Below are 22,817 nucleotides of genomic sequence, written 5' to 3' on the forward strand. Positions count from 1 at the left end.
GTTTCTGGCACAAAAGCTCTAGTGTTTAGTATGGATTTAGACATTGAATGTTCAAGTTGGCATAGAATACTCGAAAGAGGCTCCTGGTAATTTTTTTTTATTTGTAACACTTGCAGGTTACTCTTTGTTAGTTCCTTGAATTTAGAGGTGCATGAATTTCGTGTACTTCAAACTGGTGCTGCATTGTCCGTAGATGACGCGGTGCGAAAAGGTGGATCACACCGTCTCGGCTTCCTTTGTGCAACGCCGCTCATGCATCTCCTCGACCGTAAGCAGGAATCAAAGAATGAAGGAACACGTAGCTCTACACTGCCAGCAGTCGCGTTCCAGTTACCTCTCGCAACATATTTATTTTTTCTCTCCTTAAATATCCCGAGCCCTGGCCAGAACCATGCGCTGCAAGCTGAGCTCCAGACACGGTTCGCAGTCTCCACCGGTTTCAATCAGCCCGAGCATCGCGGGGATGCCTGCACGCTTCCTCCCCCGCACGTTCGCGAGCGGTGACGCCCGCCCCCACCAAAACTTAGCCCCAGGACGTCGGGGGCGGGCGTCTTCACTTGGCGTTCTGGAGGCAGTATCCGAGGTGGTCGGGGGGCGGCCGTTTCGGATACGCGCCAGACCTCGTCACGAGCGTCGAGAGGGAGTCGAGCCGGGGGAACCGTGTCGCCATGGGGTGGCGCTCTTCTTCCCCCGGCACGTGCACAATCATTCGCTCCACATCGTGCGCGTCCGCGTGCACCCGCTGCACGTGGCTCCGGCAGTCCGACCGGTTGTAGGACTGGTAGCTGCATCGCGTGCACTGGTACCGGCTGTAGCCCAGGTGGATTGCCGCATGCCTCCGCAGGTTGGAGAAGGTTGAAAAGAGTCGGTCGCAGCGCAGGCATGTCAGCCGGTCGTAGTCGATGATGGACAGGATCTTGCGTTCGACGGCTGGCGAGATGCGCTTGTTAGGTGGGCCCGGAAGAACCGCGTGCGTATCGATCTTGTTGGCAGAGCGCCACTTCAGCGTCTGGCTGTTGATGAAGTCTTTGTTCATCTTCTTCTCGGCGATGCGCTTGGGCCGCACGTTGGCTCGCGAGCCTGACTCCGGGGGCTGCTTTGGCGATTCTGGGGGCAGCTTCGGCGGCTCCGACAACTCGGAAGGAGGCTTTGGCTCCGGCGAATCCAAAGGCCGCTTCGGCTCTGGCTCGGGAAACTCTAGAGCGAGCTTCTCTTCAGAGTCGGGAGTCTCGACGGCCGAGGACTCCGGGTCAGACTGTAAGGAGCACGGCGGGCTCGTCACTCGCAGAACGACGTGGGGCGGGTCCGCGCCGGATGGCGGATCCTTGAGAGGAGAGGGGATCTTCTTGCGCGGGATTCCCTTACGGGATCCGCGCGGTGCCTTGCGGGGACCTTCGAGGAAGCAGAACTTTTCATGGCAGATGCACGACGACCTGCGGCCGAACTGGCGCCGGCACTTGCTGCACTGGTGCAGCTGGCGGCCGTCCGGCGGCGATGCGTGCCCATTTTGGCGCAGTAGCCCGTCTGCCATCTGCTGGAGCCTGCTCTTGCGGAGCAGCACCCCGCTCTGAATGCTGTCTTTGAGCTGCATGATCTGGTCCCTTGTCTGCTTGTGCACGCTCACCAGGTGTCGGGTGACGCCCCACATCTGCACAAATGTGGTCTTGCAAAAAGGGCATGAATAGTAGCGTCGCGTCTTGGAGTGCAGCGACACCATGTGCAGGTACAGAGTCTTCACTGAGGTGTACTCCGTCTTGCAGTTGAGGCACGTCAGCTTGGAGAAGTCGCAGTCGGTTCGGCTCGACAGGTAACTGGCTCGTGAAGACGTCGCAAGGCTTGTGGGCGATTGCGACGACGACGGTTTCTTGTCCGATTCTGGGCAGGGTTGGGACTCTGGGCTCAAAGGCTTCGCCGAACCACTAGGCGTCTCTGACACTTCGAGCTTTGGAGAGTCCAACGGTCTCTCGGGGACGGTGAGCTTGACAGAGTTTGCGAGCTTAAGGGAATTTGTAAGCCGAAAAGAGTTGCCAAGCTTTTCATGGCCTCGTGCTTTGCTGTCCGAGCACCGAGGTGGCCGTACGGGTGTCTTTTCCGGCGGCGGCGACAGGACCTTCTGGAAGACTGCATTTGGGTTCCCGTCGACCGGGGTCAAACGGATCACGGGCTGGGGAGAAGTTTTTGTCGGCACTGCGGGAACTGGTTGAGGTATCACCGTCACTGTTGTATCGGAGGCGGGCTCCGGGAGGCTGGAACAAAGCGACATTGTCTCGCACAGGTGTTCCGTACAGTAGATCCTCTTGTGGGCCAGGAGGTTCGCAAGGCTGCGGAAGAGGTTCCGGCACACTTTGCACTCGAAGAGGATGCTGCATTCGTTGAGCAGCACGTCCTTGACCTCGCGGCTGCCATTGCTCATGCAGTGAAGTATCTGCTTGACGTTCTGCGTCCCAAGAGTGATAGGTCGCTGCAGGACGGAGTGGTCCCACTCTGGCTCCGTGGGCGCTGCTTGGGCCTTGGACTTCCCAGTGGCCATCCCGTCCACGCTCCTAAAAACGGCAAAACAAAGTGGTCCGGTCAAACAATGTACTCGATGTTAAAATGCTCGTCATATGTGTGGAGTGCACACTCTTCTATGTTTAATATTAACCTGATGGAGCGTCTTAAGGGGAGGGCATAGCTGACGCACTGAACTATACCCGAAATTGCGGGCGGTCATCGGGGACAGTGGGCGGTTACCCACTAAACACGGGAGGAGCGCGCGCCTGGTGACGCAGTTAGCGTTTCTCAGTTGAAACAGTTTGTCGCGAGCAGGTGTCGGAAACTTCGGTTCGCAAACCGCCGGAGCTCGAGGATGCGCGTTCGTCCGTTTCAACACACGTGCGGACGGGCGGCATCCATTCGGGGACGGAAGCGACGCGACCGCGGTCAACTGGCACCACGCCACCGCCATGAAGCGAGGCTGGGCACCACCGAGCGTGGTGGTGCCCTTTCGAGCGGAGGCGAGACGCATCTACGTGAGGGGTCATCTCGAACGTCTACATCGCCGTTTGTTGGACGGAGTGACTTCGTGTACGTACCCGCTTAGGCGGTGACCTCTGCCGACAGCAGCTCCCCGCGGCACATGTCCTTTTTATCGAAGCTCCAAAGCGGCAGGGCGGGTGGGCTCTCCGTGCGGTCGGGCGAGGTGGGCCGTCGCTACTGGACGGATGTGCCGGTGGGTCGGTGCCGTTGTCGCGAACGAAGCGGGCCAGGCCAGTGGCGGTGTGAGGACGATTCCGGGTTAGCAGCGGTGCTGCAAGAAAACCGATACATCCACAATCGTCGGGGGAGCCGATGCCCCATACGTGGTTACGGAGCACGACATCGTCGTCGTGCCCTCGGTTCTGGAAGTAGTCGCGAGGGGGCGCTGAAAACGTAACGTGCATCTATGTGTGATGATTTTAATGATTTACTATGTCTAGCCATGCAAATTTGTTTTTCATTTTGGGTCTTGCACTGTTTTCACAAACCTTTGTCTTTATGGAGAGGAATGGTTCAGAGTTTTATCGCAAATTATGCAATAAATTTGTGTTTGTCGTTTTCAATACGTCATTCGTTTTTCGTTTAAAAAGTTTAAAGCCATATTGGCCATATCAGCTGAATCGCCACAAACATCATTTTCGCGTTTGTTGTCGGTTTTGTGTTTGGTTTCCCAAGCCGTGGTTTGTTCATCTAATAATGACGCCTAATGATTTAATTTGTCGCAAGTTTGGCTATTACTTGACCGTGTTTTTGGTTGTCGCTGACTACTGTGCCACAAGTACTTACCGCAACCGGGAGGCATCGCACGGTTTTACGGACATCTTTTTATAACAGCGGACCTCCGTTGGGTGAAGTTGCTTTGGGGTCATGTTGCCACTGGTCGTGCCCGCTGTACTTTGCCTTTAGTTTCTGTATTTTTTTCTATCACGGCGTTTGTGACAGTTTTCCGGGCGAATGTAGTTACTAGCACCAACCCGTTAGGATGCTTCGAACTCTGTTCTGTCTTTGTCTGCACGAAATTCAGGTTGGCGGTTAACAAGGAAGCACTCGACAGTGATTAGTACTTCCCTCATGGCCTAGGCACACGAGCGCAACGAACTCTATTTTTATTCGCGGACAGAATTAACATCTCTTTTGGCGGCCACAAAAAAAAAAAAATCTCCCTTGGAACTACCGGCTCCTATGTGGTGTGGCCAACTAGTAAAACTCGAGCGTAAAAAAAAAAAAAAAAATGCAAACAATTTGTTCGAGGCATGTCGGAAAATAGAGCGTTTGTTGCTCGTTTGACTAGTAGGACGAGTGTTTTTTGTGAGCGAGGACTGTTCTGGTGTGTGTGCTCTGTATTCATATTCAAATGTTTCACTTTGGAGGAGTGTCTGTGATTATGTGTTCGAAAAGAATGTTTGCACCTTAAAGTCCTTAGAAACGTAAACTACAATGTTACATGTTGCGATCTCTCGCGATACGTTAGACAGGTCACACCGTGTAAAATGTTTCAGGCCTTGATCTGATTTGTTTGGAAATGCGAGAGGAAAGGGTAATACTTTTTATGACGGACCGACAACTGACCAGCGTGGATCACCGTGCAGCCAGGAGAAAGTTTTGTTTTGACACAGGGTGCCTGTACACTTAAATGCACCACCGCTTAAAGGAGGCAGGTCGGAAAGCATATGGAACCACAACTTTCCTTTTGCGTCCAGTTCCGGGCTCTCGCCTGTCGCAGGAAACGGCATTTTCTGTCCTTTCCTACAAGCATTGAATTGGAACTTGAAATAATGTCTTTTCTTTCTTTAATATATGAAAATTGACAGAGATGTTGGCACTGCCTTCACAGTTCTGGCTACTACCTAAAGAATATGTCCATGTAAAGTTACAGAGTTTTACATCCATTCATTTTCTCTTAATTGAAACTGCGAACCTTCTTTTAAAGCGCCCGTTATTTGCTGTTGTCCGTGGTTGTGCCGCATTAAGCGAGCTTTGCTTATTTTCACATGTGTTGTCGTCATTATTGTTTCTCATTTATTTTCAGGGATCACCTTTTCAAATGGAACACATTTAGGCTGTCATCAGCACTGAAGCTTGTCCAGATCAAGTCCAGAGAATTTCTGAGTTTGCACAACTTGTTTCTTTTCTTTGAGTTGATTTTCCTGCGAGTGATCATCGTGCCATGAAATTTTTGTTATTTGTTGTAGGCAGTGAAGTGTTTCAACAGCAGCACCTGCTTGCATCATGCATGAAGTGATGCGGCTTTTTGTTTGTGAGCTTGGCTTTCATGTTGTGCGGTTGTCACTGGGAAAGTAGATTGTTGACTTCATTCGTCTCCCGCCGCCTTGGGTATGATGTGGATGGATAGAGAAAGAAGAGATGTCTTAGGCTCTCTAGTTTAGTGTTTTGTCACGCGATAAAAAATTCTTTACAATACGTCGCACTGAAAGCAGCAGTTCCTTTTGCACAGTTTAAATGCATCGGGCACGTAGCCTGGATTTTGTTTGACAAAATGCTGTATGACAAAATGCTGTATGAGGGGGGAGAGGAGGACCCAGCAAAATGGAAGATTTCAGGGGGGGGGGGGTGGCCGGGCCCCTTGCCCAAGGCTACGTGCCTGAAATGCATACTTCACCAAATAATTCAATCTCAAATATTTTTTAAGTGCCTTTTTGCCATTGGTACATGCGGTACAAGTACTTTTAAAGGGATACTACAACAAAGTTTTAGTGATTGTTTTTTGGTCTATACGTGTTCAAAGGAGCAATATCACATTGGACACAGCGATATATTGTTAAAAAAGACTCGAAAAGGAATTTCAAAACATGGAACGATTAGCAAAAAGCACCTGGTGGATGTCGCTAGAGCCTCGTTTGTTATCCCCCCTCTCGGAACCTTCACATGTAGTGACAATAACTGTTTTGCCTCGAACTAGACATGCTTTAAGCCTGACGTCATCCTGACAGCTCTACGGCCAGTACAAGAGAAGAGGGGAGGGAGGAACTCCTCACTCAACGGGACTCTCTTTTGTGTTTCCCAGACGTCACTATGCTCCCTCTACAAGATTATAGAGGATTAACCCGTCGCTCTAAATGCACACAAAAGCAGCTTTGCGGTTAGTTGCAGTGGCCCGATTGCTGGCGTGCTTCGACCGCTTTGGTGGCTGGAACGGCTAGGGCACCTTGACGACGTCAGCTTTGCCGCAGCTTTGCTCATTCCGACACAAACTATGTCACGATTGCGCCAGATGTGACGTGCTCTCCACCGGCTGCTCTCCGAGCGCTCGCCAGAGTGGGCCATTTATAATGAAAAATACGGCCATCAGGCTCAAAATACAAACGTGCTATATTCATTTACGGAAATTGTGGATCGTATTCAGCCTATTTCTGAACACGATGGGTATATTTCATATTTTGTTGTATCTCTTTAATAGTGTGTGTCTTATTTATTGACAAGAGAAGCAATAGTATCCAGTGTCCACTATTTTTGTTTTTTCCTCATCAGTAAGAAGGATTGTTCCCAGAGGCATCTCTTACTCACAAGTGTGCTTCGTAACATAGTTCTGCTTTTCTGTCTTTGCATGGCTTGCTGTCTGGCTTGCTTTTGCTCCTTAATAGCTTTCCCTTTTTCGTGGTGAGGCAACTGTACTGTAAAAGGCACCGTATTTGCGGTCTTAATATTTAAGTTTTTGTTCCTTAAATCTCGCGGAGATAAAATTTTGCAATTTGGTGTGAACTTAGTAATAATCCCTTCTCATTGGCAGCATGTTCACATGGCCATTTTTCAGTTTCTAAACTTGCAAAAAGTTAGTTGCCCTGAAATAAGTTATGTACAATACCCGTGCCGAGTGGCTGCTGTCACTTCCCTCGGAATGTGCGCAATACGTGGTCTTGTTTGTTGCATATCACGAACACTGTCCTGCTCGAGATTTTTTTGGGGGGATGTAGATTAAGGAGTGTCTGTGTAGTGACTCAGCTGTCGCTTCATATTTGCGCATGCCTGGCTGCATGTCAGGTTGGGAAAGTTTTCCGACGCTGTGGTGCACTCCTCCGTGCATGGAGACAGAACGTCAGCATGAGCTGTCTTGGTCTGTGCTGCTCTCATTGATATCATATCCATATCAGTGCCTTATCCATATCAGTGTCTATGCTAGTTCATATCCGGAAAGTGGTGTACACAAGTTCTTCCTTCTTTCATGCTGCTTAAACAAGTGACTGCTCTTCTTTCTCCCTTTCACAAAATTATCATGTTCATGCAGTGGCACACTTAATGACATTTGATTGATCATTTTTTGCGTGACGATATGCGGGAAGGGTCAGTGGTTGAGTTTGTCGACTCGTCGCAGCTGGTTAAAAAGGAAGCAAAGGTTCACATTGCAGACTTTGAGACAAATTAAAATTCATCCCCTGCCACTTTCAAATAGGCATTGCACCAAGGTTCAGCCGTCTGATCACTGCTGCACGACGCACATTAGACACCCCCAGTTAGCATTTTTACTACACTGGTTAGGTCTTTCTTCACAGTAGAGATGCTTTTTCAAGGCAGTCTAATTTCCGACTGCCTAAACTTCTGTACAGCCTATTTTACCTTTTTTTCTTTGAGGATGTGGTAGTAATTTTTTTATTTACAATTTTAATTGACTGGATTTGTGCTGCAATGGCTGCTGTATCAGCACGGCAGGGCCTAAAAATCTTCACCGACACTAAAAACTGGTCATGGCTGTGTGTTGTTTGTCACAATTGATATAAAAAGGTGTTTTCGGCCTGAACTCTTTTTTTAATGTATCGGAGCTCCTTTTACTGATCTGGAGTGCCCTCGTATTTCATGCGTAACTGAGGGACCTTGCTTGTGTGCCTTTTTTGTTCAGTGATGTTGATTATGTAGTCATGCAGCATGGTGCAAAAGCTAAAGATAGTTTCAATTCTGCAGACTTTTCTTGGTAACTCAAAGCTGTTTTCGCACTTCCTTTGAGTTGCGGTGTGGTTGCTTGAAGATGGTTGGTATTAACTTCAGCATTGTGCATTTGCGCATTCTGTTGATTTTCTAAACTGTGCAGACTTGCATGATTCACTCTTGTCGTGGTTGAGGTGTTATAACGTGACACCAACGTTGTCAGCTTGGTGCAAACTAGAACTTGTCAGCTAGGATTTATGAGAAATTCTGAATTGTTATTGATTTTTTAATAGTGACTATTCAATTCGGTATACTTGAGTAATTGTGATTGAGGTACCAGTTCTGCATTCATGAATGTGACGACCTGCCAATGTCGTTTGACGGGAGTGGCGTAACCTCAGGATGGCCCATCTTGTTCCCAGGAACAGTGTGCCGAAGCTATTTCTCTTCTTTCTGCAAATCTGCCTGATGATAGTAAATGTTGATTTACCCTCAGTAACAGTATGTCTGCTACGTGCTTTACAATTTTAGTTGAAGTCGAGCCACACCGACACCGGGATGAACCAAGCACTCATTTGTCGTAATAGTCAAACGTCCCCGGGGGTCTCACTGCCACCTCATGTCGTATACATGGCAAAGAAATGCTGAAATGAACTAACGACAGTTTTCTGGAATCTTACGTTTTCAGCAGATTTTAATTTGAGTAACCCTCAAATACCCACCCCTGCCTGCCGGAAACAATTCTTTGTGTGCTTTCCTGCCCGTATCCAAACCTGAAAGCATCAGATTTTAATGCTTCACAGAGAAATGAGGCATTAAATTTGGGCGTGAAAAGGTTTCCACATGCCATCGCTAACCATTTTGCAATTATCCACGACCTGTCTGGTTGTCTGTTTGTTACATTATTAATGTTTGTTTGTTGCAGTTTTACTACCCCATTTATCGTACCTGCTCCCCCCCCCCCCCCCCCCCTTGCCCCCAACATGCCTTTCAGACCCTGAGAATAGACTTAATAATAAATAAATAAATAAAAACAAAAGAATGTATATAAGTTGCGCAAGCTTCATGCAAAGGAGCCGACGTGACCCGTCTGCTTTCTCGTCTCCGACAGGGTTCTCGACGGTGCACGGTGTCCACCACACGAATCGGCCCCACCGCTGCCACCTGTGCTTCCGGGCGTTCGGCAACAAGGCGCACCTGCGGCGCCACCTGCTGAGCCACACCGGGGAGAAGCCCTTCGGCTGCCCCTTCTGTGAGCGGCGCTTCTCGCAAGCCTGCAATGCCAAGGTGCACGTGGCCAACGTGCACAGCCAAGCCAAGACGCGCAGCAAGCCGGCGTTTGAGTACCCGGGCGCCGTGAGCTTTCGATACGCACCGCGCTCTGGAAACGGCCAGCAGCGGCTCTAGATGGCCGCCGCTTAGGTGTGGTGCCCACAACGCGTCTCCGACCAATGCGTCTAACGTCCTACGCCACCCGTGCATCAGAGTGTCTTGAAGCGACAAACAAATGGGTCAGGAAAATCTGCCAAAAAACGCCGTAGGTTGTCGTGATCCCGGCGATAACCTCAAGGCAGTGAAGAGGAGGCAGCTAGCCGGCACGGCTGGTGACCAAAAGAGGCAGCTTGGGGCAGGCCGTGCTACCAAATGATTGGTCACGAGTGCCATGTCACAGTTTGGCTGGGCTCTGGGACGTCTGCGCTCAAAATCGAGTCCGACAACCTTTGCTGCGGGCTGTCCCGGAGTTTCAAAAGTTCCGTTTAAGACGTCGCTACCTTTTGAATTAAACACCACCGCCCGGTCGGTATTGGTTGCAGAAGCATTGGCAAACGAGGCGAGTAGATACAGGCGTGGCCAGCGTCGCAGCGTCTAATGCTGAAGCTTTCAGCGGCAAAGTGAACTACATCGGAACGGTGCTTCGCTTTACCTATCTACTGCCCCACTGCGCAGGCGTGACATTACGAGGCAGTAAACAAGACGCTGCAAACTCGCCGGTCGGAAACTCGTCGTGGGTGCCGCAGTTTAGGGAGAGTTGTTGCAAAAAATGTGCTGTCTGCTTTGTGATGAACTGCCAAGACCCTTAAAGAAGCATCTAGGAATGAAGCGTTTATGTACAAGCTGTTCAGCCATTTCGGCTCTTGGGGAGGTCTCAAAAGCACCGCCAATTGTGCTATGGCAAGAATTTTGTGAGCTGAGGCATAAGCAAAAGAGATTAAGTCGGATGTAAACTCAATGCAGTATTTCCTCTTGAATGCCGTGGGTTCGCGTTTTGATAAAGTTGCCGCCTGAAAATGTATCTACGTGATCGTCTTTTTGTCTTCGCATCTTTACGTTGTACAGTCCCCTCCCTATCGGTTATGAAAATCAAAGGAGGAACCACTTTTTGAAGAAAGCAAAAATTCTAAGGTGTTGCTTTTCGGTGCAGCCTTTGTCTAGCAGTCAAACAAATTCTAACCTAATTGTAGTCTGTTGGCCAGGAGTGTCAGTAAAACATATAGTTACAGTCTATCAGCAACTGAGATTGAATCCTAGATGCATACTACCAATTTGACATCCAATAGTTCAACTTTTTTCCTTTCTTAATTTTCACAAAAGTGAGTTTGACAGTTTCATAGGGGAAGAGTGCTGAAGTTGATGTGCCTCGTTGGCTTCTTCAGTATTAAAAAATCTGTAAAGCAGTTATAAAAAGAAAAATTCTTTATTCTATACATTTGAATTGCTATTCAAAAAGCATTGCTACAGTTCAGTTTGAAGAAAGGCCTGTGGATCAGTATGATCCTCAAAATATGCCGTGGGTATATTCTCAGTGCAGCACTGATTACCATTCGTAGGCTGTTGCCAGATTGCAATGCAGGAATCTTTGTAGCGACATCAGCCTACTCTGTCTTTGCAATGAGCAGAAAGACAAGGACAAGAATGGACCTTATGCATTTTTGGCGCCGCCTATCAGCACATTGTCGCAATTGCTGGGCTGCAACCTTCAAAGATGGTAGCCTTTTCGTCTGCGTTTTGAACCAATTCTGGACGAGGAGTTTCAGAATCATGGTAACTGCTGGTTTTAAAAAAACGATTTTTCGCACGCTGACATTTTACAAGGTTTGTTATCAATCACAGTATACAATCATGATGCGTTCGTTGAATCTCCTACTCCCAAACTAGCAAAAAGTATTTTTAAACAAGAAGAGAGCTAAAAAGACACATTCTGAAGATTTCGGAGTTTATTATCCAAACGCACAACTTCACGATTTTACCAAACAAGGTGCTAGGGATGGCAGGGGTGCAGGGTTCAGAAATGGCATAAGCCTGGCGACGTCTGGATACTTTTCGTAACAAAAAAAAATACCCAAGGAAGAGAATTTATTTAAGAGATTTGTGTAGATCAAAGATGGCACTCTGCCATCTTCGAGGCAGGTTGAATCATCTTTCCGGTATTTCCGATAGATGGCGCCACAAATATGAATAAGGTTTATTATGTTGCTCCGAGGCGAGAGCGTCGGCCTACGGATCCCCATGAGGGGGGTTCGGATGCCGGCCGAGGTGCCTGCAATCTGACGGAGGCTTATTGCGGAGAAGGCACCGTGGTAACCGAGCTTTCGGTTGCACGTCAAAAGATCCCCAGGTGGTCGAAATTAATCCTCAGTCCTCCGCTGGGGCGTGCCAGATGCCCGTCGTTGGTTTGGTTGTAAAACCCCCAAATTAGACCTTAAGGTTTATTATGTTTAAATTGCTGATCAAAAGTTTTATGCAGCAACGATTAAGATATGCGATTTTAATGCTGGAGTGCAAAAGGAAGTGAAGGGAAGTCTACGTGACCAAACATTGGCAGCTTTTAGAAAAATATTTATTTTTGCGTAATGCGAAGAAAAAAAAAAAACTAACTTTGAATTTTGAGGTTTATGTCCTCATATGTGCATTTACTATCCTTTAGCATGCCATCTCTGGGCCCTCTCAGTTGTGTTTTTCTGGTGAGGGGTGGCAAGTAGGCTGCCTTATGTATTTGTATACCATTTTTTTTTATACAGACAGAACCTCCAACTCATTTTAGGGCAATCGTAATTCACTATTACCACTGTGTAACGGTGCAGCTATTCTGTCTGGCGACGTATTAAAGTTGTACTTCTGAGTACTTAATGCTAAATACTCTACTTTCGCATACTATGGGGTGTTTATCTGGAATCGATTTGGGTTAGGGTGTGGCGCAACGAGTGTCCCGTAAGGCTCGAATACTAGATAATATGACCCATTTCAACTTTTTTTTTTTTAGTTTCATACTTTTCAGTGTAGTTCACATCATTTGCAAGGAAATGCGAGCCCTGGTATTCGCATTGCATAAATAAGCTTGCGTCGCAGGTTAGTCTGAATTTCAGCCGAGCGTGGTGGGTCTCGTTTCTTAAAGTGTCCGAATTCAACGGCATTATTATAAGGTTAGAAGTCACTCTAGGTAAATGTTTGATAAAAAAAAAAAAATGGTGTCCAGCAGAGCTCACATGTGCAGGGAAATGTGTTTGCTGCCAATACCAGTCTCTGCTTTCCCATTTAGAATAATACTTGCATACTGTGTCCAACTTTTGAATCAGCATATTGTTCTAATCTAGAAAACTCCGACGTATTCTTTCAACCGCCAGAGTTGTATTCGAGCTAACTCGGAGCCATTTTTGATGTGGAGCTTTATTTGATGATATGCAAATAACGGGTCTTGCTTTTCTTGTAAACTTTCTGTACTTTGAAATATATTCGCAAATCGTTTCGAGGGTGCTGGTGTGACATTTAATGGCTTTACAATTTTTTTCTCAAATAGTCAGTCTAGTTATTCAAATACTTAGTCCTTTTTGTGTGCAAACCACTGTACTTATCGATAAGCACACTTGCAAGAGAAGGGAATTTGGACTGTAATTATGCTACAATAGCAGTAATGTGATAGCTGCACCATTTCTGCCAAACTGCTCCAAAGTACTTACCCTGCCACGTCTCGTTGCATATCATTAAGACGTGAGGAATTTTCACTTGCGTTGCACCAAAAACAAATTTCACTTTTTTGGTATCAAAACTAATTAATGTCAAAATCCCGCTACACCGCCAGAATGATATGGGAGGCATGGGTGTGTTTCGAAAAGTATCTGTTGTTGCATTTTGTCATTGAAAGTATTGGGAAGTCCCACAATATTGCAGGCCATAAGAGCATGTTGACATTTGTTTACACGGATTACGCTTCCTTCTGCTTTGTGGTCGGCGCAAAACGGATTAACATTTTAACAGGCGGAGAGTTGGTCACCGCAGAAAGCGATTTGAAGCGATGTGTGTAAGAATATCCCTTTCGTTCACCCCATTGTGCGCACTTCCCACTGCACACTGGTGTACTGTGGAGAAGCAACACCGACAGAGTCAGTGTTGCAATCCTGCGTATCTTGCTTTGCCACGGTGCAGTTGCGTGTTGAGGGAAAGGGCTCTTTTCCAGTGTGGATGGTGATGATATGGCTACTTCGCCATGCAGTAAAACAATCAAAATAAAACTGCTGCTAGTGGTCAAGTATATGATAGACCTTCATGTCCGGACAAGTTATGCGCATCATTCGTCGAAGTCGCGTTTCTTAGAGTTTAAGATTAGAGAAGAGGTATGGGTATACATAGATAACTTTTAAAATAACCTTAATCTGGTATAGCTGGGTTTCTCGCTTTGTTGTCGCCTCTCTAAAGTCCTCCAAAGGCTTGAGAGTATGGTCAGTGAAGTTTAAACTAAAACTAAATAAGCTTTAGCAGTGGACGAGTGGAAGCTTGGGGATCGCCTTTACGAGTTCAGCTCTGTGTTTTAAGAAGGCTGGCATATTTATCATCCGCGTGGTGATTTTTCATCATCATAAAACTCTATGCGTAAAGTGTTGATTGATGTGCATAGTTATGTTATGATGGCTTTGTCTTGTGACCGAGATGAGAATCGCAGAGTTTTCGTGGTAACTTTTAAACTTGAACAAAACATCCAGTTTGATGCTCAAAACTATTTCATTCATACATTGTTTTAGTGGAATACTGTTTGATTTACATTTGATTTCACAAGCATATGTGACCTACGTATGTGCTTGTGAAGTTCTTTTTGCTGCTCCAATAGGTGGCCCAAAATTGCCCAGCCCAGTCACATCGCCGCACTTGTGGAAGGCCATAATTTCAGTCGAACTAGACACTTTCGGCCTAATATCAACAAGAAAACTGGCACTCATTTCATTCTACGGCGTATGCTGCTAGATATTTGCAGCTCCTGTTTGCCGAGGTGATTTCGCTTAGGTCTGCTTACAACGTGTCCTTGTATTAGAATTTCGTACTGTCATCTTCTGGCTTCACTCGGTACAAATTTAGTTCAGGTAGAGTGGTGTATTTTAGCTTGGGCACGCACTGACTTACATATAACCGCATGAGATTTCGCCAGCCCTAGCCTCAATGCCACTGATCATGCTGAGTGAAGATAAACATGCTCATAATCATCATTGTTAGGGTGGGATGCAGTGATGCGAAAGAAACCTGTGATGCGCTGTGGTATGTGTGAACTGCTACTTATATTTTCATTACTGTTGATAAATGCTAGCAAAAGGTATTGTCACCCATCCTAAATTTCGGTGCCTGACGGAAAAGGCAAATATGGCACTGTGAAACTTGCGGCTGGAAAGACACGAGTGAGAACTGGACAATACTAAGGACTCGACTGTTGTGAACGATGTCTCAAAGACTGCTTATCTCACATACTGTCTCTGAAAGTGACTACTTCATCCCTTCTTTTTGGTGGTCCCAGCAAAGTCTGATATGACTATCGTTGGGGACGTTTATTTAAGATGCTTATGCTTTTACAGTTTCATTTGACTTTTGTGTACAACATTTTATCATTGTCTTAAATTCGTGGCCATGTTTCTGCCACGTGTATGTTTGGGCTGGAAGAAACAAGGTTTTATATTATCCTGTAATCACAGTTAAGAACTATGTTTTATCAGGTGTCTTTGCACTAGCCTACAATGCCATAATGTTATTGAACTTGCAAAGTTCATGAAAGAGTCTGCAGAGATGGTGTCATTGAGCCTAATGATTGTATTATAGCTGTCTCGACCACTCTCAGTGCAGTTGAACAGTTTTTATTCCTTGATGAAGTGCACTGGTTTTGTGTTTTGTTTTTTGGGTATTACAATAAAGGGTACAGCAAAGGTCGAACCTGAGCCCGAAATTGTTTTTCACTGGTTTTTTGAGGTCCCATGAATGCATAACGGTATTTCTCAATGTACTCAGAGAATGCCCTCTTCAGGTAGTGGCTAAAAATGTCAAGATAGACCGTCCTCGAAAACTGTGTCCCCCATGTCATACATCAGAAACCTGAACTGTCACTAGATTTAGTTTCTTTACCGGACGACGTACAGCCTCGGTTGCTTCAAGGCAAAGTGCCAGCCTACAGATCCCCAATTGGCGAGTTCGGATCCCAGTTGTGCCTGCAATCTGACGGAGGTTTATTGCGAAGAAGGTGCCGTGTAACCGAGATTTCGGTTCATGTCAAGAGATCCCTAGATGGTCGAAATGAATACTCAGCCCTCCGCCTGTGGTGTGTAGATACTCTTCGTTGGCTTGGCTCGTAAAACCCGAAATTTGATTGTTGGATTACATGCATTCGTTTCGTTGCTACGAAGTTGGCTTTGGTGATCGCTTACATTTTTTGTAATCTCCACTCACTTTTTGTTTTCTTTTTTTGTAATCACCACCAATTACTATTATGTTCAGAGTCATCGGCATGTTGTTTAACTTAGGTTTCAATACAGATTTCATGTTGCGTGAAACGCCTTGCAAAGTTGGTAGATGGGGGCTCACTTTTTAAGAGGGTTTATTACGCAGCTGCGTCTTCATACGACAGGTTTTACGAACGGTATCTATTTACCTTGTAGTCTTGTGCTACAATTTCTTTTCATAGTTTAAATATTACCATCATTGTTTTGGTCATGTGAGGGTGCTAAGGTCACGGTCATTTGTAAAGGGTGCATGATTGCCATTATGTCTTGAATTTGGATACTGCTTCAACATATATGTTTATTTCCTGCTCTGCATATCATGGCAGTTTGTTTTAGCATACCGTAGTACACTTAATGATCTGGTAAGTTAAACACTGGCACAGATGATGCCAATGCATTAATGGTACTTGCTTGGCAAAGATCTTGTTTAATGAAGCTGACTCGACAAGTTTTCCGGTAGTCCACCATACTGTCTTTCTTATCTATTCTTATGCATGCCTCTATTTGATATCTTCACACATAGCATTTCAATAGGCATGCCTTGTGATTGTTCTTTAATACTCTTGGGAAAATCAATAATAATAAAAATGGAACAAGTTTTGTACAAGCTAATGTTTCGATTATAAATGTGCATGCTGGCTTTCTAAGTTGTGCCTAAGAGTGTGTCATCTGACAGGACTTGTCACAAGTATTTTGAAATGCCCTTGGAGGGTTAGGCTGCTTCAAACCTGTTTTCCCCAGTTGCAGCGAAAACTGCTTGCAGTCCAGACTGTTAGTGGACATGTGTTTTGATGGCAGTGTGTTATTAGTGGATAACCTCCTCGTAGATGTTTGTTTTTATGTGGATAACTCTTGTGGAACAACAAGTACCTAGAAGAAAGCTTTAATTCAGAAATGGCTTTCAAAAGCAACTGACTGTAGCAAATCTCAAAACTTTCTTGGAAGATTATTTCAGTGGTCACATTACTGAATTTCAAACCTTGACTCGTGGTGCATAAAGCCTAAAACGGGATTGTGCAGGCTTTCGGATATGTCAATAACATGCAGCACTGAATTGTTTATTCTGTGGCAGAAGCAACCTTTCCTGTTGTTCAGACTCGAACGATTGATGAACTGAATGCAAGTGCACAAATGGGTTAGTGTAAATTGAACATAACATGAGCCCCGAGATTGCGAGCCAAGAAACCATACGGAAACCGTCTGTTGTATGCTTCATTATTTACCTGCAGTCTCGGGGTTTATGTAGTGTTTAAACAATGGAGCCTTTGCAGTAGGTTTCATTCTGATTCTCTGCTGACAGTTGCAGGGCATATTACATGGCGGCTCTTCAAAATGTAATGTCAAACTAGTCACTCGTGTTTGTTTCGTCTGTGTCTGAAGCTAGTTCACTTTGTCCGGTCTGGAGCAGAGCGAAAGTGTCGGCCGTGCTTTTGGCCTCTTGCAACGTAAGATCTGCAGGACAAGCTCCGCCTCCGGCATGCGCTCCTTGCATTCTGTTGTGCTTTAGCTGTGCATGCTGCAGTGGCGTACAGCCCACCTCCCCCAAAGAAAACATATCTGGCTATGCCACTGTAACATGGCCAGTGCCGTACCTTTTGTCACCTTAAGGGGAAAATGCGGGGCGTGTATTGAACACGAGCGCCTTGTCAGCATTCGGCCGAAGCTCCTGTCCACACCGACCCCTGACTTCGTCGTCTAGGAGGCACGTGTGCTAGAGACTGAGCTTTCACCGCAAATCTTGTGCTGAGAAGGGGCATTGGTGAAGTGCATATTCCAATTTGGTTCCTCCCCCCCCACACTTTGTGCTCTTTCGAAGAAGACGGTGCATGGTGTCTGCCTTCCCGTTGCAGTTGCGTGGCAGACGCAGCTCGGGGCGTCGCGTCCCTTCAAGTGTGCCTTCTGCAACTACACAACCAACTACAAGGGCAACCTGCCGACGCACGAGCGCAAGCACACCGGCGAGCGCCCCTTCCTCTGTGGCTGGTGCCCGCGGCGGTTCGGGAACCGGTCCAACCTGACGCGCCACGTGAGGCTACACCGGGGGGAGACTCCGAGGCGCCACCGGGTGGCGCGTCTACCGCAGGCGTCGCAAGCGGTGCTTCCTGACGATCCGCCGACTTCAACAGATGACGTCCCGTTCTGACCGTCGCGTCGTTGTGGACTGGGAAGGGACGTGGTTTCATCGAGCGCTCTCTCTTCTCGCAAATGCTTCCGTGGCCGGTTTGGCCACCTTTCCCTTCGGGTGGAGTGCACCCGGTTCGCCGGTGGCGAGGCTGCCCTCTAGTGAGCTCGTACGTATAAGAAAGCATGTTTTCGTGTTTTTTTAATGTTATCTTTAGTTACTTTTATCAGCATGCTCTTCTTCTACAGGACTGTTACACTTAAGTTTTAGTCAACCTTAAAACAGTGGTATTCCAGGACTCGAATTTAAGTGCTGCGCATTTGCTTTCCCCAATTCGAATACCAAGTAGGGACCATTTTCAAATCTGTAGCCACCTTGCGGTTATTAGCAGGTTCTTTGTCCACGTGAAATTACATCATGATGGACGGGCAACGCGGCAGGGGTTGCACATGGGTATTAGCTGCCGGTTGATCAGGGAGCAAATTTGTATCGGCGGGTTTTTTTTAACTGCTCGAGTCGATGCAGTAGTACTAAGATGCAGCCTCGGGCTCCAGGTTTATGTCGGCTCGTGTAAATACAGTAATAAGAGATAAACCAGTCGGCTCCGCTAGCAGTGTTACCACACGTACAGTTTGAGTAACGTGACAATGACAAAGGTAACATGTGGCCGTTCATTCATCATCACCTCTATAGCCTAAGAGTCGTGCACTGTTCACATGCAATAGGTATCACCGCTCCTACAGTCATTGTAGCATTGTGGCCCCTTGTTGTCACCACCTCTTTGGGTGCCTTTGCGCCCATATAACGGCCACACGTTCGTCGTCGTACAGACACACTCATTGGCTAACGGCATCTGATTGAATGCTAACGCTGCGCTCGTGCCGAATCGCTGTGCCCCCTCTTTTGGCTAGACATTCATGTCCCTTGAGATCGCGAAAATCTTACTGCAGAGTGCAGTGCCATGCACTCTGCATATTTTAGACATGGAGGATTGAGCTACGTGTACTTTTATGCAAGTGTAAAGTCATTTCTTTGTTCCCTTGTGTGACAGTTTAAAAAAATTAAAGACGTTTACAACTCCCTCTAATGCCGAATTAGAGCGCAGCTCTTGAGGAAGAGGATGGGAGGGTATTGAGGGGAGGGTATGCCCCTCCTCCTCCTGTGCTTTTTCCCTCATCCTCTGCTCCTCCTCCCTTCCTTCTCCTGCTCCTCTCTTGAGGTATTTTGATTTTGCGATATACCGTGCTAAACAATCTGAGAAAGATAAATATATATATATATATTGTGGGTATTCTTGCTCACCGCATGTCCGGAGAAAGGAGATATAGTTCTCACATCTGAAGCTCCACTCTGTCTAAGTTCTGCCGGTGCCAGGAAACAGGACAGCAGGAGCAAGGCAAGAGAACGAGACAGCGTTAGAGTCAACACTTTGATGAGGCACGTGATACTCTCGACGTCATCCTACTTGCTGTTAGCTCTTTCGAAGACTGCTCGGCGTTTTTGATTTCCTTAGCATTAGTCTTGAGCGTGCTCCCCTGAGATGGCATTGCAGAACAGCAAGTGCACGTCCCTCGGGGCCAATGGGATGTTTTCCTGCATGACTGATATGAAGTTCTTTGTCTTGCGCGAAATATTTGGTGAGTGCTGTAGGTGAGAGATACAGAGCTACCACGAGCAAGCAGTTGTCGACCACGGCGGCACACTATTTACCAACTTCGTCTGACGTGCCACAGAAATCGATAGGTGCAGCACAGACCCGTACCCATGTACATGGCCACTTGGATAACGAGTACACCATGATTTCATATGTGCCCATCTGTGATTTATGAATGGTGATATCATTTGCCTGCACAATGGGTAGCTGGCATCTCCCCTCCTCCTCCCCCTTTCTGGTCCTCCCTCCTGCTCCTCCTTCCTCTTTCTCTCCTCCTCCCCGTAACGTCACGTGTGACGTCATTATGGGAGACGTCCCATAATGCAACGCGCGGTTACGCTGATGCCGGTCTGGCTAAAAATGGGCACCTAAGAGCTGCTCTCTAAAAAATAAAAAAGAATGACAGCAACTGCTTTTTTTTTTTTAGTTCACTTCCTTTTTCTAGGTCGGAGGACGTGAAACAAATGCTGGGTTGTCTGGTAATACCTAACAAACCAACATCTGTGTTATCATTCGGGGAGTAGTTCTTATATAACGATGAGCAGCAAATTAAATAAAGAGTTGCTTAAGTTTCCAGCTACCTGGAATAGAAAAGGCACGCATGGAAAAGCTTCACGGTGACTGACGACATTTCGCCGAGAGACTTGCCAAGGGTCTTAGCGACGTGTTGGCTGCCGCGATAAAAGCTGGTTCACATTGCGCTACTCTTGGTGGCCAAGGTAATGCGTAATACCATCTCGTAAGCACTCTTTAAGTGGTCGTAATGCAGTCAATACTAATATCTGAACCAGCCTTGAGACTTCTAGAAGGTTTCTTATGGTACAAAAGAAAATGCACGAAAAAAACGGACAAAATAAAACATTTACGACAGACGAGCACATTTTGTTGCATGTGTCTTTTGTCCCTGTTTTTTGTGCACACTTTTTTATGATGAGCCTACCAAATGGCCCACTTTTGAACACTTCTGCAGTGTTGTTACCATGCTTCACTTTCCAAAATTAGACATTTTTTGTATTTCTGCAAAATGTGCTATATATGTCTGTTTTAGTATATGCAGAAGGATCACTAAAGTAGCCACTAAATGTATGATTGTTTGCTCCATATGGTTCAATAACTTTTTCAGTATTCCCAGGAGGCATTTTCTTTCATGCATGTTTCTTGCTCCTGGCCATAACATGTTTTTGCACTTTTTGTTTCAGTTGTGTGCAACAAAAACTAAAGGCATTCAAGAAAAAGTGTGAAAATTGTGACAATTACAGCATAGCAAGTCTCGAAGGTTTTGAGTGTTTTCATGGCATGATTCTCTACCCATAAAACATTATTGCCATTGGTGTTGTTTTGCAGTTAGCGCCCTTGTGTCAAGAAGTGTGTTTGATTTGACTTAGTTGGCAACAAAACTCGATTTTATCTGCAGTGAAATTGGTCGGTCACAGATTAATTTCCCCATGCTTAGCATTTTGTTACAATGTCGGTCGGGGTGTTTCAAGATTTGCATATTAGCTCTTCCAAGCAGACTTGTTAATGCGTACTGAGAGATTACCTATGCAAGACTCCTAAAATTTTTACTCATTTCCTGTTCTCTGTTTTTTTGTTACTACTCTCTTATTGTCTTTTGTGAAAATACGGTGCAATTTTTTTTATTGTTTGTTTCATTTGGTGGACCGCATAAATCTGTTTCTTGCCATGCGAGTTGCAATTTTTCACAAGAATGAAATTAGGTGGCAGACTTTGCGATTTCACTGTATGTGATTATAAAAACAAGAACAGTAACAGTAAATATTTTATGACCCTTCAGGTGTGTATTTTTCACAGAACTAATGGATAGTAGGAATGCCACTCCCTCTAGCTTTGCTCTAATACAACGATTGTTTTGACAAAATAATCCCTAGTAATTGTGCACCTGAAATTCTAAGATCCTATGTATGTGACCCAGTTTCAAATTAGTGGAAAATTACAGTATGCCTATGGCTTGTTTTCACCCCAAGAACCATATAAAAAAATGCTCACCTCGTCACAGAACACTACTAGCAGTGATGGAAGTGCCGAAATGGCGCTGAATTGCGCCGTGAACGAAAGTCTGCTACATTTTGTGCCGAGGTGCCATTTTGCTAAGAATTGCGCCACACTTGCGCCAAAATGGACAAAGCAAGAAAAATAATAGTAATAAATATTTTTGGTAGATTTTAATATTTAGAGAAGTAAGAGGAAAGGAAAATGGGACAAATATATATTTCAGAACACCTTCACTCAGCGTATAGTTTGTTTTATCTTAAGTCAGAGTACAGTCAAAGGCTCGGATACATACAACAACAAACACATACTACAAGCGCAAGTCACAGAACATTCGCTGAACTTGATTCATTTAGTCGATGAAAGACTACGCACAGAAAGATCGACGAATGCCATATAATGTCGCACATTGAGGCCGGTTGGTCCCCATTGACTCGTAGCATTGGCTGTGCTTTAAATTAATGTGAGACAAAGTATTGAAATCGCTCGTCAACCGCACTGGTTGTTTGATGTGCTGGCGGATGGATCTACGACATCGTCTCAATTTTCTGACTATGTCGGCGATGCGAGGAGCTAAAAGTTGCGAGGAAACATTGCCAAATTGTAGGATTGTGGCTACTGTGATAAGGCAGAACCAGAGTCTTGTACTCATGATGAGATCACTTGATTATCGTGTCTGCCACATGCCTCCCCGCTGCCTCTCACCAGCGCGCACGTGTCGAGCTTCACCGCTTTGCACCGGAGCGCTAGGTGCAGCGGCTCACATGGGTGAGCGCATGGGTTAGGACGATAGGATCAGTAATCATGCTCAATACTATTCCACGTCTGCTTTTTTTTTTTTTTTTTTTTTGTCTTGATAGTAAGTTGATCTAGAATTTAAAAAAAAAAAAAAAAGATCTGTGCCAAGAAAAAGATTGTGGTTCTATATTTGAATAAACGATAATCAAGGTTACCCGTGCAGCTGTCGATCGAAAGAGCAGTGAACTTTAACTTCAGTCCGGTTCCAACGCCGTTAAGGAGCAGTGTCATCTGTACATGTGTATGTTTTCATATTATTTGGAGGTGGTTGTTTTGGCAGTTCATAATATTAAAGAATTGCGTTTGGTAGGTTCATAAAACTTGGGGGGGGGGGGGGGGGGGGGGGGTGCATTTTTGTTGATGGACAAGCTGGTTTTTGCAGGCATTTCACAGAACTTATATATACAGGCTAAATAAACTACAGGCTGTAAAAGTGTGAGTGGAGAGAAGCTTTATCCCAACGGAAGTGTTGCACTACGATTCATTTTTCATCAATTTTTTAGTACCCATTGTAAAGGGAACTTTCTGTGACTAGAGCCTTGTTTCTAAAAAGAATGCTCTGTGATCCTTTGGCGCCCCATCTAATTCT

At 45.9% G+C, this 22,817-nt stretch overlaps 2 protein-coding genes across 2 annotated transcripts; one reads left to right on the plus strand and one right to left on the minus strand.

Annotated features, from left to right (window-relative positions):
- Positions 1-81: 81 nt before the first annotated feature.
- LOC8053376 (zinc finger protein 800) lies at positions 82-3,405 on the minus strand. Its single transcript, XM_002435066.5, has 2 exons — positions 3,075-3,405; positions 82-2,543 (listed from the first exon to the last, which is right to left on the minus strand). The coding sequence occupies exon 2, from the start codon at positions 2,528-2,530 to the stop codon at positions 554-556; it is 1,977 nt and encodes a 658-aa protein (XP_002435111.3). The 5' UTR covers positions 2,531-2,543; positions 3,075-3,405; the 3' UTR covers positions 82-553.
- Positions 3,406-3,782: 377 nt separating this feature from the next.
- Positions 3,783-17,756, plus strand: LOC8053375 (zinc finger E-box-binding homeobox 1; the record flags this gene model as incomplete). Its single annotated transcript, XM_029973500.4, has 4 exons — positions 3,783-4,042; positions 5,048-5,127; positions 9,008-9,252; positions 17,495-17,756. Coding segments are annotated over 4 exons (753 nt in total), but the record flags the coding sequence as incomplete, so codon positions are not given.
- Between the last annotated feature and the right edge of the window lie 5,061 nt (positions 17,757-22,817).

Source organism: Ixodes scapularis, unplaced genomic scaffold (genome assembly GCF_016920785.2).
Source record: "Ixodes scapularis isolate PalLabHiFi unplaced genomic scaffold, ASM1692078v2 PGA_scaffold7__128_contigs__length_106722199, whole genome shotgun sequence".
NCBI classification, from domain to species: Eukaryota; Metazoa; Arthropoda; class Arachnida; order Ixodida; family Ixodidae; genus Ixodes; species Ixodes scapularis.

What these genes read in the sequence shown, in the direction of transcription:
- LOC8053376 (XM_002435066.5), bottom strand. Translation starts at nt 2,530, where the DNA reads ATGGCCACTGGGAAGTCCAAGGCCCAAGCAGCGCCCACGGAGCCAGAG.